We start from the raw sequence: 17,157 nt of genomic DNA, 5'->3' as shown, positions 1-17,157 counted from the left end.
ACTAGACTCACGTCGCCTCCTATCTCTCCTACCCTGTAGATTTCTAATTATCACTTCATAATGATCCATTTTATCCCTCACTTCACCCAACACCAAGTTCAAATGCTCAAACTGTTGTTGCATGACTTGCAACACAAGAGATGAGTTATTTGCCATCCTCTTTGGTGATGAGTTACTCCTATGAGATATCGTAATGTGCTACACAAAAAGAATGTTAGTGTAAAACCTCACACACTCTCTTACGTGTTTACACTCGAATAATGACACTCCACTCGTGTTATACTCTTAATTATTTTTTCTCTGATAATAGTCTCACTCTCTTGCCTTTTACCTCAATAATTTTTCAGCCCAAGTTCTTTAAGAAGTAGTTGAACTAAATTAAGATAATACAATCTTGTATTACTCCAACCAACAATAGGTTCAAGAAACAAGATCAATAAATAAGAAAGGAATAAAATGACATAAGGCTCAAGAAATTTATAAAACAATATATCAACTAGAAATATGTATTCAGCCCATTTGATGATAAAACTCAATCAATAAATGTGTTTCTTTTTTTTTTTTTTTTTTTTGTAACTATGTAGCAACCTTTGGATATGCTATCTTTTTTTTTTTTTTTTTTGAATTTTCTTTTCTTTTCTGTTTTTTTCTCTAATTCAATCACAAACAACAATATTCAATTGTGATAATCAAGCAATTGAATTCAACCACACAACAATTGACAATGAAGTAGAAGAGAATCAATGGAACGACACTCCAACTAATTGACAAACTTAGAGATGCAAGAAACCCTAGAATTTTGAAACCCTAGGTGATGCAAATTTCAGCCAAACAAAAAACCCTAAGAATTTCGGTAGCCTATTTTTTTTTTTTTTGTAACCCTAGAACAATGAAACCGTAAAATTAAATTTAAAGCTGTAAGAATTAAAAGATAGAATCATACCTAATTAGAAACAGAGCTCTGAATACCAAATGATATGAACTCGTAGAAATGGAATCCATTGAACCCACAATCAATTTGAAAACTCACACAAGAAAACCAAAGTCAAGCTAATGGAAAATTTAGACCCGTTGAGGAAGTCGTTTCAAGAACTTAGATTATATGAAAATCTAGATCCGTTGAAGAACCTATCTCAAGAACCTAAAGTATAAGGAAAAACGCTGCAAAGATTATGATTTGCATTTGATAAATTCAAAAGTTCATTCATGAATAAGATGAGATAAACTCAACTCATAATGAATAAATTCATCAAATTTCATAAATTAATTAAAATGAGACTACAAAGAGTATTTAAACCAAAACATATAAAATCCTAGCTAAAATAAAGCATTTTCTTCCAAAAATACCTCTAAATGAATAATGTCGTCACTACAGTAACTCAGCTACAGTAACTTCTTGATACCCTAGTTCAACAAAATAAAATATATATGGACTAAATATCACCAAGTCCAATTATTCTAAACTAATAAAATAAATCTTTTAAATGATTTAAACAAATTGAAAGCTTTCAATAACAATAGGCTCAAACAATAACTTTAAGTCATGTCTTTCACAACTTGTATCATGTAGATCAAAACTAGTTCTTCTTCTTTAAAGCTCATCTTATGTATTGGGCTCTTGCTAGTTTCATTCCAAGTGGATTGTATCAATTCTTGCATTGTTTCCTTGATCTTCTTAGCTTTTGATCTTGTAATTGACTCATCTGAAACTTACAAATGATCTTTAAGACTAGGTCCATGTTAGTGCCCATCAGTGTGCACAAGTTTCTTTCTATAATTGTTCTAACTTGGAAGAATTTCAGCACTTATAGCCCCAACTTGCAAAGGTTCAAAAAAATTAACCTTAAGGTCTTGAAGTTTATTCACCATAACTCGCAACTCATGGACTTGATCTATCAGAAAAATATTATCATTCATTGTAAAATTCAAAATATTTTTTAATAAGGAATTTATCCATATCTTGTTTTTCAATTCTATACTTGAATTTCAATGTCTACCAAATCTCTTTTCGAGACTTGATTGACGTAAAAGTTCGTAGAGACGATCGGTAAATGTGTTTAGAATGTGTCTCCTCTATATACTACATCTTCTTCTCCACGTTTCTTGCATTTTGCCTTGATTTATTCATTGTCACCAGATTTGGATTCCAGAAGTATTGGCAAGTTTAGATGTAAAATGTATGAAATTTTCAATGAGTAAAAAAGAATATCAACTTGTCGACATATCAAATTTTAATTCCATTACGATTATCACCTTAAATGTATTAAAGAAGATTGAGTAAAATACAATAATATGAAAATAAATGCAACTTTGAGGTGTATAGAATACTATCTTTAAAGTAATAATTACCTCCACTCGAAAGATTTTGCTGTCGGGTTACAAGTAATTCATCTCCAAGATACAACAAAATCAACAATTCTAGACAACGATTTTGAAGTTTTTTCTTTAGAGTTTCTATACAAAATTGTATATGTGATTAAAATGTCAAAAAGATGAATGAATAAAATTGTAGGTTACATCCTCTATTTATAGAGATTAAAGTGACACCTTGCGAAACTCGAACTCATCCCCTCGATACTAACATGTTCTTAACACTGGGCCATGCATCCAACATGTGCCATTAATTCATAAGAATTGCTTATAACTTTAGCATGCCACATTCTACCAAACCTACCTATTTAGTCTCACAATCTACAATAAATTTAACACGAACAAGAGTTTTGACAATAGACCAATTCTATCCCAAAGCCACCAGATTACTATCAGTTGTAAATTTGTTTCAGCCTCCACATTCATCAGGTTCAACTTAGATCCTATTTGGATTAAAAAATAAGTTGAGATGGTTTTAGATGAGTAGAATAAAATATTGTTAAAATATTATTTTTTAATATTATTATTGTCTTGAGATTTAAAAAATTGAATTGTTTATTATATTTTATGTGAAAATTTGAAAAAATTGTAATGATGAGACAAGATAAATTGAGATGAGTTTCTAATTCAAATCGGGGCTTTAACTCCATCTAATGAAACTTTTTGTACCCACTCCATGATAAATAAAAAAACCCCAATCAAATCGCCTCCTATATCCCAAAATGTCCCTCCACCATATTCTCCTGGATTGCCCATATTATATTCATTAATATTTATCTTAATAAAAGCCGACTAATGAATTAAGGTCACCTATAAATTTCATTCGTCCCGATAGGGGTATTGATAGCGGTGTAATCAGTTTGGTTTTGAACAAATTGTAGAACCGAACCGATATACATTAGTTTTGAAATTTAAAAATCAATACGGGCTGATTCATCACTGAAACTGAAACTTTCAATTTTTTTTACTTTGGTCCAGTCCATTCTGAGTTTTCTAATTTCTCATTTACAGGTGTGGCACTACAGAAGTTGAGACTTAAGGGCTGGTTCCTCTAATGTTTGGTTTTTTCAAAATTAGATTTATATTAATAACTTAATGTTACTATCCATGTTTAAGATTAAAATCTCATGTAATATTAATTTTATATTATAAGATTAATAAAAATGAATAATAAGATAAAACTTCATGTATTAATTAGCAATTTAGCATATAACATAATAATATAATATAAAAAATTATATAAAAAATATTTTATATATAATATAAAAAATTAAAAGATGTATACATGATATATACCGGTCTGTTTCAAATCGGTTTTCAAAATATGAAAATCGATACTGAACCGATTTCAGTTCTTAAGAAACTGTATTGAACCAAACTAGTTATGAACCGGACCGAATCCATCGTTTGGTCGGTTCAATCAATTTTTCTTTTTTTTTTTTTTTACATCCCTTGGTACTGGTCCCACAATCCCAGCCAGATGAGCAGCTGCCCTGGTCACTTGTCCAGAGGTTGTGTGACCCACAACTCCCTCTCTTAAACTCTTGCCCGATTGCTTGCAATCCTGACAAAAAAGAGAAGTGCTCAACCACTAAGAGATCTCATTAAAATAAACCCACAAACTGACATAATTTCAATGATATGTTAGATTTATTTTACAATAAAAGTAATTTTACAATATAACGTACCACATCAATTCATGGATTTATTTTTCTAGAATCTCTTTGTAGTTAAAACATTTTTTGATAAAAAATTATTAGAGATCTGGATTGATATACCACTACGCCTAAGAGTGATCAAGATACAAAAGAATTTATTCAATGTAGCAATTGTTTTGATCAAAACATGGACCAAAAAACAGTTGTTGCCTTCAAATTTCGAACAAACAAACATTAGTTTTCATTTGCTAAAGGACACAAAAGAATAAGGGTGTTGCTATTGTGCGTGTGAGGAGTGATAATCACTCCTCTCAGGCATATTAGCATTAAGTAATAATATACACATAATACATTACACAACATATTATATAACAATATTATAAAATGAAAATATTTTTATAAAATGATGTTACTTTTATAAGATGTTTTATAAAAATACTCTTCATTTAAAATATAATTATATAAAGTGTAAAAATATTGTGTTTAAATCATTTTCCAAAGAATAATAGCCAATTGCGGATCCAATGAACATAATTCGGGGAATCCCACATTTTCTTTCATACACTAAAAGTAAATTTACTTCTTGGGGACCACTTGCTGGGAGCGACCCCACATGAGGCATATAATGCAACATTCTAAAGATATTCCCAGTCACTCATAATTATTATTAAAAATAAATAAACACATTATTCAATAAACATTTTACTCGTGCGTTTCTTTCAACTTTTTTTTTTTTTTTTAAATTATATGAAAAATATTATTTTATTTTTCACTTCCAATGCCTAATGCGCAACATGATTAATATTTGAGTAATGTTATATATAATTATAGAATGCGCAAGCATCGTATAATCGTTTTAAAAAAAAATAAAATCTATGATTAAAAAATTAATTTTTTCAAAGAAATTGTTAGGCACTTACGTACTCTATAATTGTAAATATCATTTCTCTATTTTTAATGTTAAAAAAACATAAAAAAAAGGCTAATAATAACTTTAAAATGTATAATTGAGAGGATTAGATAACATTTTTCTTATAATAATTATAAAGCTTTTATCTACTATTTATTTCTCTTGAAACAACTTTTTAATTATTTTTAAAGAAAAAAGAAAAGAAAATAATAGACGACAAGGAAAATAATACAAGAACAATAATTTGTTTACAACTAATTATAAAAAAAATTATTATTTTATTTACTTTGAACTGTTGCAAGTACATAAATTTTGAATTAAAGTAGAAAATATTAAAATCTTAATGTATAATAGTAGTTAAGTTGTAAAAAAAATTTATTTTTTATTTTTTATCATCTTTTCATTATCTTACGATATGACATTAGATAATAGATTCATAATTAAAATATAGTAAATAATTTTTAATTATTTAATTTCAATTTATAAAATAATAAGATAATAATAAAAATAATAAATAATAAATAATATTATTCTAAATTGTGGTTCGACGTAAAAAGAGTAGGCTGTGTTGGCATTGGAATGGAATTATTAAAAAAATATATAATTTTACTAATATTTACTTTTTTAATCATTAAATAAAAAAAAAAATCGAATATAAATTAGATAGCAAAAGAAGAGAGTAAAGAAGGAGTATTAGGTATCCTATCATTATTTTTGTCGGAAAGTCGGGCTACTCTCTTTTATCATTATTCTAAAGAGTCGGCCAGAGTAGCCGCTCATTTGACCGCTAGTTATTTTTATAAATTTTTATTTTATTTTTTTATTTATATTTTTAAATATATTTAAAACCACTTTCTTTTTTCGAGCGATCAAGAGCGGTAAGAAATGGTCGACAAAAATAAGTTGTTCCTTGTCTGAAAGAGAAACAGAGGAAATAATAGGCAAAAGTTGGAGAAAAGTGAAACATTGAAGAAAGTGTCGAACCCGCACGGTTGCAGATCTTTCTTCCACTGAAAGAGAGAGGGAGAGAGATGGCGGACCTGGCGTGCTGTGGGACGGAGTTCTCGTTGTACGTGCTGGCGATTATAGGTTTGGTTTGCTTTGCTGGGCTTATGGCTGGACTCACCCTTGGACTCATGTCTCTCGGTCTCGTCGACCTCGAGGTCCTTATCAAGTCCGGTCGTCCTCAGGATCGCGCACACGCCGGTATTTCTTTCTCAAGTTTCATCCTCTTTCCTTTCCCTTTGTGTATGAGTTTTTAAGCTGGAAATAAAAAGGCTTGTCTGGAAGTTAGTGTAAAGAAAACTGTGAATCTCGACGACTTCGTCCGTTCATTTCCATTTTTACGGCCATCAGTTGGCTTCTGAAGTAATTTTGGGACTGGTGATGAAGGTAAATAGATTTTGGTGCTGATAATTCACGCCATTTGCTTTCTTGAGCTTCTGAACTTGGAAGAATTAATATGGGTTATTTGTGGAGGTTTTTGTAGGACCCTTATGCAATCAAGCGGAGAACTTGCTGCTTTTCCATTGGTTTGTACGGATTCTATTTCAACTTATATAATTCCTCTTTTAAACAACTTGGGGATACTGGATTTTCGGTAGGAAATGCCTTCCCGGAGAGAGAAAGAAGGTTAAGGCTGTTCTTTCATCGTAAAAAATATCTACCAGAAAAGATATTATGGAAAAGTACTGCATTTTAAGTCATTTGGTCGGAATCCTGAAGATAATATAAAATCATTTTCTGATGTTCGGTTACCACTTGAAACTATTTTTTTATTTTTTTAAAGTATAAATCAATCAAAACTCCCATTATCACTTGAAACTATTTTTTATAACAAGGAATCCTAGAGACCGTCCAAACACAACATGTTTTTTACTTGATTAAATCCCGGACCCGTGTAATGGACGCAGCCCCTAGAGTTGTTTGCACCCAAGGCTTCAAATCTTAAGGAGTGGTTTGGATTCAGAGATGAGTTGAGATGAGTTGAGATGGTTTGTGAATAGTAGAATAAAAGTTAAATTATTTATTATATTTTGTATGGGAATTTGGGAAAGTTGTTTTGAGATTTGAAAAAGTTGAATTGTTTATTATATTTTATGTGCAAATTTGAAAAAATTGTAATGATGAGTTGAGATGAGTTGATGTGTGTTTTGAATGCAAACAAGGCCTAAACCTGGATGGAGCATACCTCCAAAACCAAAATTCTTACTACCAAAAATTATTATCCTTTAATCTGACCAGAAACGATCTGAAACAAAAACTATAGCATCTCTTAGCCACTTGCCTCACCCAAATCATCGCACTCGAAATTGTCATAAATCTCTTCTCTTTAGATTGTGCAGGCAGATTAATTAAAGTGTAATACCACCGTATTAGTTATAGGATGATGTTGAATAGGATCTGGTTTTATAATGATTCCGAATTGTTACCTTGATTAGTCCTTTTAGAGAATAGGGTCGGATTTGGATTTTCATCAAGTTTGTTACAGTATCAGAGCCAATCTCTAGTTAGAAGCATGGGACTTGAGTTGTGCCACCTATAATGAACTGACCTGACGAGAGGATCTCTAGAATTTAAGGGGGAACATGTAATGCTCCATATTGTGTGGGAAGGTGGTAATGGGATCCCACAATGCTTGTGAAGGAAAATTTATTGCCTTTTAGAGTATTCCAAGGGGCTCCAATTGTTAACTTTACTAGTCCTTTTGGAGTATAGATCTACATGTGGCTTGAGCTTTTCTGGGGTCATTACATAAATGGACCTTCTTTGTCCATGAGAATTTTGGTGCATACAGGATTGTTGAGGATCTATGGTAAGGCGAAATCTCAGCAACGAGATAACTGCTGTTTTATTAGAGAGAGAAGCAGGAACAATTATTAATTATATAAAAGTTTATACATAATATTGAATTCTAATTTTCATTATATGCTCTCTTTTTTCTCTGTGTGGATATAGGAATATAAGATTTTTGTTTACATCTTTATCAACTATTTTTTTATAAGTAAATGACAATATTTTGTTTTTGTTTCTTCTTATGCTTGAGTTTCATCAAGATCAAAATTGCCACTCTCAGGTGCTCTTACGGTGATTCTAGAAATTTGTATTTTAAAGCTAACCTTCTCAATAGATAATGTGTTTTGTGTGGGAGCAAATATTAGTCGTTATTAGAAAAATAAGAAAAGAAAACTCAAGACTTATAGCTTACTTGTAAAATAAAATAAAATAACTTGGGAAATAAACAGGCTGATTGGTTGATTGGGTCCCTCGCTCCCCATTGAGTAGATAGAGAGGAGTGAGGCGAGACTGAGTAAGGCAAATAATCAAATAATCGTTCCCTCTTTGCAATAGCAGAAGTCATTTTCTGCCCATAACAGAGTTTTTCTTTGATCTCGGGGACATTTTTCCTTGGGTCGCATCTCTCAGTTCCACCAAACACCAGAAATTGTAGGAAATACTTTCCATCATGTGTTTTACATACACGTAAACATAGCCTATGTTACATATCTTTTTGTATATTCACTTGGTTGAGTTGACTCACTGCATAATGAGCAAATACCTGAGCTAATAGTATTTGTAGGAAATTATCACATGGATTGGACTGAAGAGACAAAGTTATGTGATTTTTTATTTTTTATTTTTATCTGGCAGCTAAAATATTTCCAGTGGTAAAGAATCAGCATCTTCTACTTTGTACACTATTGATTGGAAACTCATTAGCAATGGAGGTAACCATTTGATTCTAGGGGAAGCTAGAGTACATTGGTTAATAGATTGTTAATCATGTCAGTTGTTATATTATGTTCTTTTCTTTTCTTTTTTCAAAATAAAATATTTTCTCTCTCTTCAGGCCCTTCCCATATTCTTGGACAAGCTTGTGCCTCCATGGGCAGCAATACTGATATCAGTGACTCTCATCCTCATGTTTGGTGAGGTCGTTCATCATCAACTCAAAATGTGAATATTTTTATTCCTAATGTATTTTGCCTGCACTAATTATTACTCTCTCTCTCTCTCTCTTTTTCCATACACGTATATTTCGTTACAGATTTTGCCACAAGCGGTCTGCACTCGCTATGGCTTGAGGGTTGGAGCAATCATGGCTCCCCTAGTTCGTCTTCTTCTTTTGCTGTTCTTCCCTCTTTCTTATCCAATTAGTAAGGTAGAATGAATAGAAAGATTATATGAAGTTATATGTTTGTAAACTGTGTTTTGTTCAAGTTGGGTTGGCTATTTGATTTAGTGTTGTGGAAAATAGTGTATGCTATTCTTTATTAATACATTTTTACTTATAAAAAAAAATAGTTTATGCTATTCTTTTCTTATGTTCAAGCTTTGTATGTTGTTTTCTTCTTTTAAATTAACACTATAGTACTAAGTGCAGGTGTTGGATTGGATGTTGGGTAAGGGACATGCTGTCCTCTTACGGCGAGCGGAGCTCAAAACTTTTGTGAATTTCCATGGCAATGAGGTATGATGTTCAGCTTTAGAGTTTCTGCAATTTAAGTTATAAAATAGTTTGCATTAGACATGTTGAAATCGTCTTCTTGGAATTTTATAGATGCTATTTATTTCCAGATAGATGTCCACCGAATGACTTACGTTTCATTGTGCTGGACTATATCCCACTCCCCTGGTTCTCTGATGTAAAATGGTATACACCTGTTTTGTTGTTTAGGCCGGGAAAGGCGGGGATTTAACACATGATGAGACTACTATCATCACTGGGGCTCTTGAATTGACCGAAAAGACTGCAAAAGATGCCATGACCCCCATATCAAATGCATTTTCCCTTGATCTGGATGCAAATCTTGATTTGTGGGTTTCTGGATTCTTGTTTAGTTCTCTCCTGCATGTTTATGGATTGTGTTCTAACCTCCCCCCTCTCTCTCTCAACTATACAGGGAAACATTGAATGCGATAATGACAAAGGGTCATAGTAGAGTCCCGGTTTATGCTGGAAACCAAAAGAACATAATTGGACTTGTTCTGGTATTTCATTTTCTTCTGTTAGAATGATGTGGTTTATGGTTTTTTTTTTTTTTTTCGGTGCGTAATTTGACGTATAAATTTGTTGACATCAACACTTCTACATATGTTTTTTTCACCTGCTTTGATAATTTACCTTGTTTGCATGATCATGTCTATTTTTTCTGTTCTTTTTCTTTTTTCCCTTTTATTAATGTTTGTGTTCAAACCTTAATTGAGATATTGACATTCTTAGATAAGTTTATCTTTGATAAGCTGTATCTTTATTTGTTGGTCAGATAGGAGTTTAACTTTCTCTTGTTGATCAGATAGGGTTCTTTTGAGAGAGTTTGTAATTCAACTCCCATAACTCTTGTATTTGTATTTCTATAACGTTACAGATCCTCAGGCTCTCAGAGTGCCTTATTGGATTAGTGAACCAATCTAGCATGCTGTGGAGTTGGGCCTGGTTCTTATTTGTATATCTTTATTATGTTATTCTACGGAACTCACATTTTGTTGCTGCAATACAGCTCTTGGCTAACATGGGAGCTATAAATGTTCTAATTGTATTTGCCAGTCTGTGCATGAATGGTTCAGAAGATTATAAATATTTCTAATCATTGTGCTGTTCGGGATGGGTTGCTCTGCTGGTTTTTACAAGGAGTTTTGTTTGGCAAATGGCTACTATTCTAGTGTAAACACATCTATCTTCGTCATAGCCAAACTTCATATGTTGAACCAAGTCTGAGGAGATTGCTTGAGACCATATATTGGCCTTTTCGACTGCTTACAACTTTTACTTTGGGAGCCTTGAGGATCTAGTGTGTGGCATTAAGGAGTATTCCCCAGTAGATTAGTTAACTCACAGACGAAGCATGTTAGTGAAGTGCGAATTTAAGGAAGTGACATGAAGGTAGTGTAAGGTTAGGAACTGATGAGATAAATGGGTCTTCAGATGAGTTCCATTTGAGCAGTTGAGTGCTTCCCCTTCTAATGACTTCTGGTAGATACTTCTGTGTGATTGTCTAAGTTGTGTATTTAGGTGCTAAGCTGACATTGATTTTCATTATAATAATGCCTACATTGCCTATATTTTCTTAAGGCCTTGTCATGCCAGCTTGAAACATTTGGTTGAGCCCTTACGACCATGTCCTGGAATATTTTCTCCTATTGAGGTTGTTGATTGAAAAATATAATGTGGTTGGTGGGAGGGTGCAGGATGTACCTGCATACAAGAATACAGATTGGGATAAAGCATTATTAAGGTTAAATGAATTGTTGTGATGTGTGTGTGTGTGTGTGTGTGTGTATATATAATATTTCTGAATGGTATATATTTTATTGCAAAGTTCTTCAATAATTGAATAACTATACTTCTTTTCAAATAGCTTTTTGGGGTTTGTTACAGATATTTCCCTTGTACTTTAACATTGTCTATTTAATCTTTCATTCCAAGCATGCGGGCCACACAAGCTATGCTGTGTCTTGATCCCCCATGTCATGGCGGCAGGACCCACCTTGCTGGCCAAGGTACCTTTAAGCTTCATTTTCGCCCCCACCAAGGTCTGGCACTGCTTGCATTAGAAGGTCAACATCAACCTCAGGTATTAGGGCATTGTCTCAGCCATCATTATCCCTGCCATCCCTCTTCCTTGCCTACAGTCACCTCATAGAGTCTGTCCCCAGAATGCTCCATGGCGAGTTGCTTCATCCACGGTTTCAATCCAACAACTATAGGTAATGTTGGTGTAGGAATATAACTAGGAGCAAACACCGGGATTAATCAATTTATATTTGGTGTAGGATTAAATTCCTAACATTTTTTGTTGGAAGCAATAAGCGTACCAGCTGAACGTAATGAAAAGATAAACAGAGACGCTGCATATATGGTTGAAAGCACAAGAAGGCTTCCTTTCCTTTCTCAATCAGTGACAGAGCACTAATACAGAAGGAAGACCCCAATCACATATTGTATTGCTTGCTTAATACCAAGTTTTCTATCAACTGATTGAACAAAAGGTTAATCCTTTTGATGTGAAGAGTCACATCTGCAACTGAAAGTGATTCTTCTTCTTCAGGGAATAGAAGCAATGGTAGTAGTAATTCTTGAAGTTACAGAATATTAGTTGTAGCTTCCAAAACCATAATTAAAGGTTGATGTGGTTCTATTGTTGGGCTTTAGGGGCACTGTTTAGGGTTTTAACAGGTCATGGACTGGAGGTTTAATAGTGTTTGGTTTGTGACTGTAGTATCGTCCATGGTGGTAAAAAAATCTTGGACCATTAAGGAATGGTAGTTAATTAAGTCATTTAAAAATCTAGACAACATGACTCTGAACTTTAATAGAAAGTGTTAACAATAAGGTTGATTTGTCTTGAACCTTAAGTCCAAGGGATCAATTGTCAAATTGAAAATGTAGTAACCAGATTGGCACTCGTGAAACTGCCAGGGGGATGTTTGAAAAAACCCCTAATTTTTTAAGTGATTAGTTACTTCAGAAATAAGGTACCTGACCTACTGTGTATGTTTTGTTGTCAGTTAAATCGACTAAGGTTTGATGCTATTTGACTCAGAACATGGTTGTTATAGAAGGATGCAGATAGTGGTACCCACATACACAGAAATATGGTGTGATTGAGATGATGCTTATTTACATCTTAATGCTGTAAAATAAAAGGTCTTCATGTATACTCATTTACACCTTTTTCTTTCTTTTTTCTGTTGGGTGGTATCCCTGGTCAAAGTGTTGACAACTGAAAATCTTAGAAGGAGAGGTATGTACATTGCTGATTGGTGTGTCATGTGCAAGAAGGATGGGGAATCTGTTAATCACCTCGTTCTTCATTGTGAAGTGGCCAGGTTCTTGTCGAATGAGGTTTTGAATCAGACTGGTTTACTTTGGGTAATGCCCAAGGAAGTGGTGGATTTATTGGTATGGTGGAAGGGTAGCAAGAATGCTGTTCATGTTTGGAAGATGATTCCTTGTCTCATGTGGTGCCTATGGCTTGAAAGGAATGGGAGATGCTTCGAAGACAGAGAATGTTCATTGGGAGACCTTAGGGATTTTTTCTTTAGTACTTTTGAGTTTGTGGGCTAAAACTTTTGTAATGGAAGATAATTTCCAGAATCTGTTTTAGATTTCCTTTCGTTTTTAGAAAGTAGTTGGTATTTCCTTTGTATACATCCTGTGTACTTGGGCTTATGCCTATTCTTGGGAATAAAATCTCTTAATACTTATATATAAAAAAAAAAAAAAAGGGTTAGCGCTATAAGATGGTCCGTAGCTAAGAGTTGGTATAACTTAAGCCTTGTTTGCCCCAAAACATAATAATCTGCAATTGTTTCGTAGTACTGTCAATGTTGTTCCTTTGCATGGCAAAGATCTTCCATAATTATTGTTTGATGATTTCTCTTCTTTGTTGTATCCTCTCAAACTTAATACCATTTATGTGCAGGTTAAAAATTTGTTGACAGTTGATCCAGACGATGCAGTTCCTTTGAGAACAATGATCATAAGGAAAATTCCTAGGTAGGATTATACTGCATTTTTAGATTATATTCTGTGGAGAGAAGACATGATTTTGCCTATGATTATATAGGGAATATGGACCGTGAAAGTATAATTAGCATTAGTGGATGTCTTGCATATGTTGAATTTGCTTATATATCTTTTGTATCCTCTTTTCTGATGGTCTTGTTTTGCTTTGTGACTGATCTTTCCAGGGTTTCAGAGGAGATGCCACTATATGATATTCTAAATGAATTTCAGAAGGGTCACAGCCACATTGCAGTTGTATATAAGGATCTAAATGAGAAAAAAGAGACAGCAAAGAAAGTTAAGGGGCTGAACAACTTGAATTTAAGGACAGTTGTAGGAAGTACAGAGGCAAATCTGAGGTACCACTGGGTAAAGGTAAAGATCTATGAAGCAGGGACTGAATGAAGCTTTGGATATTTTTATGCTATTGTTGTATTAGCAACTTGCTTGATTTTCAGGCATTTTTGAGCTATATTTTTTTCCCGAACATCAAAGTTGAGCTTTTTATACTTCATTCAATTTACTGTTATCCTGCCACTAGTTGTGTAAGACCTGTATTTGTTTGTATGTTTCTCTCATCCCCTGTGCATTCATGAATTCATGAACTTTTTGGGCCTAATTTGTGCCTAATTTTTCTGTGATCGGTGATGTTTCCGCCTTAATTTCATTTCTCATACCCATCGATTTCTGAAATAGTTGAATCCTGTAATTGCATTGGTGGTACTACTGAATTCGTGTTTCTTCTTTTTTTCCTTTTAAATACTATTTCCAGTCCACAACTCATATATGTGTCCTTTTCACCACTTGTTTATTAATGTGTCGCAGTTGATGATTTAATTATGACTGATCATGCCTAACTAAAGCTGCTTTAATCAGTCTTAGGTCTTTACAAATATTTTGAGATTGATATGACCTTATAGGTTTGTCATACCTCGATATCTTAGGTTCTTGCATCTGTTTCTTTTGGAAACTTTCTTATTTGTCTGCTTTGTGTAGAACCAGATAATCTTGATGTTGGCACTACTTCTGCCACTCAAAGTTTGGGGACTGAATCAAAATCACAAGATTCTCGGACAGGTGTGACTAAGAACGATAGAGGTCAACAGATAGAGAAGACTCCACTGTCTACTACCTATAAAAAGCGACATAGAGGTTGTTCGTATTGCATTCTGGACATCGAAAATGTTCCAATTCCGGAGTTCCCATCCAATGAAGAAGTTGTTGGTGTAATTACTATGGAGGATGTCATTGAAGAACTTCTTCAGGTAATCTTTTCTTCATTCTAAAGTCATCGCTGGGTAAACATAAAGAATGGATCCATGTACTTGGGTCAAATCATCTTCTGGTCGTTAACGATTGTCATAGTCATATTTCCCTTCATGATCATGCTGATGACTATTATAGAGGAAGCCCATTCCCATCTGTTTATAAGGAGTGTAGCATGGACCCATTCTTTTCCATTTTCTGTACTAAGAACTGAATATGGGTTATGTTTGACCTCAATTCTTGAGGATGGGTTAGGTTAATTGAAAAAATATATTGGTCATAAGCAGCTGAAACTCCTATTGAAAAGCCCCTCTTAAATGGTGGAGTATTCTTTTTGGTATATGGTTATCTCAGTTCAAATGTTTTCTCATGTCAGGAGGAAATATTGGATGAAACCGACGAGTATGTCAACATACACAACAGGTAAACATTAACCGTTAGTTGCCTTATTTGGTTCTGTTGCTTGCATATCTATATATATATATATATATATATATAGATATATGTGAAGCCTGCAACTTAATTGTGTCATGGTAAAAGGTCAAGAGACTATGCTTCTCAGAAAATTGAAAGAACACCTTGGTTCCTTGATTTGCCATATAGTGAGCAGTGTTTGAACTAATACAAAATTGAAACTGACATCATTGTATGTGAATGCAGGATAAAGGTCAACATGCATGCGTCTAAGGAAACGGCTATGGAGTTGAACTCACCAGAGCCCTCCCCCATGGATTCATCTGTCACTAGCACTTCTCCAATTCCTAACCCTTCTTAGCATCTGCAGGTCTGCACATATCTACCAGTTATTCAACGACAGGCTGACCCTGCCACAACACATCAAATTTCTTAAGAAGAGACGTCAAAGGGATTGATTCCTCTTATGAATATTTAACGTAGATTCAGTTAGAAACCCATAAGGCTGGGGATAAGTTAGTTAGCATTAGCAAAAGAATATATGCTCAGACGACTTAAAAACTTATATAGATTGCCTGGAATTGTGTGCTGTAATTATATAGAAAGCAGTGCTCTCCTTTTGACGTTCTGAAATTTATCACATGTTCTGCTCAAGTTGATGATGGCATTTTCAGCAACCATAGAGACAACTCCTTTTACAACGATTTTTTACTCTTTAAAATTGAGGATATTTTTATACAATAGAGTTGTAAGAGTATCATTAATTTATAAAAAGATCCTCCATTTTACAGAGTTATAAAAGGAGTTGTGTTTCTATCATTGTCCTGGCTTTTTGCATGTGAAGTCAAAACCGAAGGTAGAACCAATCTCTCTCTCAAAGCACGTATGCCGGTTGAGACGCGTTACCATAGAAAATAAAACAATGGATATGATAAATTAAAGATCAATCGTGAATAAATTGGACCTAAAAGAAATTGCAATTTGTAAAATGATAACAATATTAGTCTAAAGATTATTATTTATTTTTATGAATTATTTTAGAAAATAAGATGAACATAATTGCTATTTTTTTTCCAAAATTATTATATAAGAATAACAATTATTTTTAAACCTAAAAAACTTGTGAATTATTGTGCACAGTGCTCGCATCAGGGCAAGCAATAGTAATTTACAACAGGGCGAGCAATGAGTGTTTACAACTCAAGGCGAGTACCTGGAAGAGTAATAGTGTTTTTCTTAGTGGCATGTGTTGGTCTGCTTGGTAACCACGAGCTTGTGTTTTGCCTGGATTGACCTCGATCCATGATCACAACTCAGGGCTATTGGGTTGCTCTACCTGGTTATCTAGAGTAGTATTTTGACTAGACTAGCATTGCTCAGCTATCTCGAGCAATAGTTATTCTCTAGCTTTGCTCAGTAATCTAGAGCAAGGTTGCTTGTCTCACTCTTCTCGAAAATTCTAAGCAAACGTTATTGTGTTGCTTTGCTCAGTTATCCCGAGTAGTGTTTCGATCGAACTAGCATTGCTCGGTCATCTCGAATAACGATTATTCGATCTTTTGTCTGATTACTGGAAGAATCTAAATGCGAGCACTTCTTGTTGGATGAATCTCAGGGCAAGCTTCATTGCTCGGCGAGAAACTTCAAGGCAAGCACTCTTTGCTCACCCTATGCGAGATGTTGTTGCTACAATAATTTGTATGAATAAACAATATTCGTTGGAATAACATTGTTATCATTTTACAAATGCAATTCTTATTTTTAGGTTTCAATTTATGCATTGATTTATGATTTGTCTTTAATATATCATATATACGGTTTAATTATCTACGGTAATGCATGCTTGCCTTGATCATGATTTGTCTTTCCCGGGTCTTAGTCCTCGTTCATCATAATCCCGCTACACTAGTTGTTCAGGGTGAGTAACACCATTTTGCACCAAGTGAGAGAAAAGTGCTGGCAAGATTGGCTGAGCACCCTAAAGAGTAATAGTGTTAGCCTCAAAGTGAGCATTTGTCAAACATACATGT

The 17,157-nt window shown here is 33.7% G+C and overlaps 1 protein-coding gene across 1 annotated transcript; it reads left to right on the top strand.

Annotated features, from left to right (window-relative positions):
- Positions 1–5,861: 5,861 nt before the first annotated feature.
- LOC121242869 (DUF21 domain-containing protein At1g47330-like) lies at positions 5,862–15,787 on the top strand. Its single transcript, XM_041140865.1, is given in 13 exon segments — positions 5,862–6,144; positions 8,590–8,666; positions 8,789–8,872; positions 8,987–9,100; positions 9,323–9,409; positions 9,617–9,756; positions 9,843–9,930; positions 13,365–13,438; positions 13,633–13,748; positions 13,751–13,822; positions 14,450–14,712; positions 15,090–15,136; positions 15,374–15,787. Coding segments are annotated over 13 exon segments (1,452 nt in total). The 5' UTR covers positions 5,862–5,969; the 3' UTR covers positions 15,489–15,787.
- The last annotated feature ends 1,370 nt before the right edge of the window (positions 15,788–17,157 follow it).

This window comes from Juglans microcarpa x Juglans regia, chromosome 8D, assembly GCF_004785595.1.
Source record: "Juglans microcarpa x Juglans regia isolate MS1-56 chromosome 8D, Jm3101_v1.0, whole genome shotgun sequence".
Taxonomy (NCBI): domain Eukaryota; kingdom Viridiplantae; phylum Streptophyta; class Magnoliopsida; order Fagales; family Juglandaceae; genus Juglans; species Juglans microcarpa x Juglans regia.
Note: the sequence above shows the minus strand (reverse complement) of the source record. Positions and strands in the feature narration are given on the sequence as shown.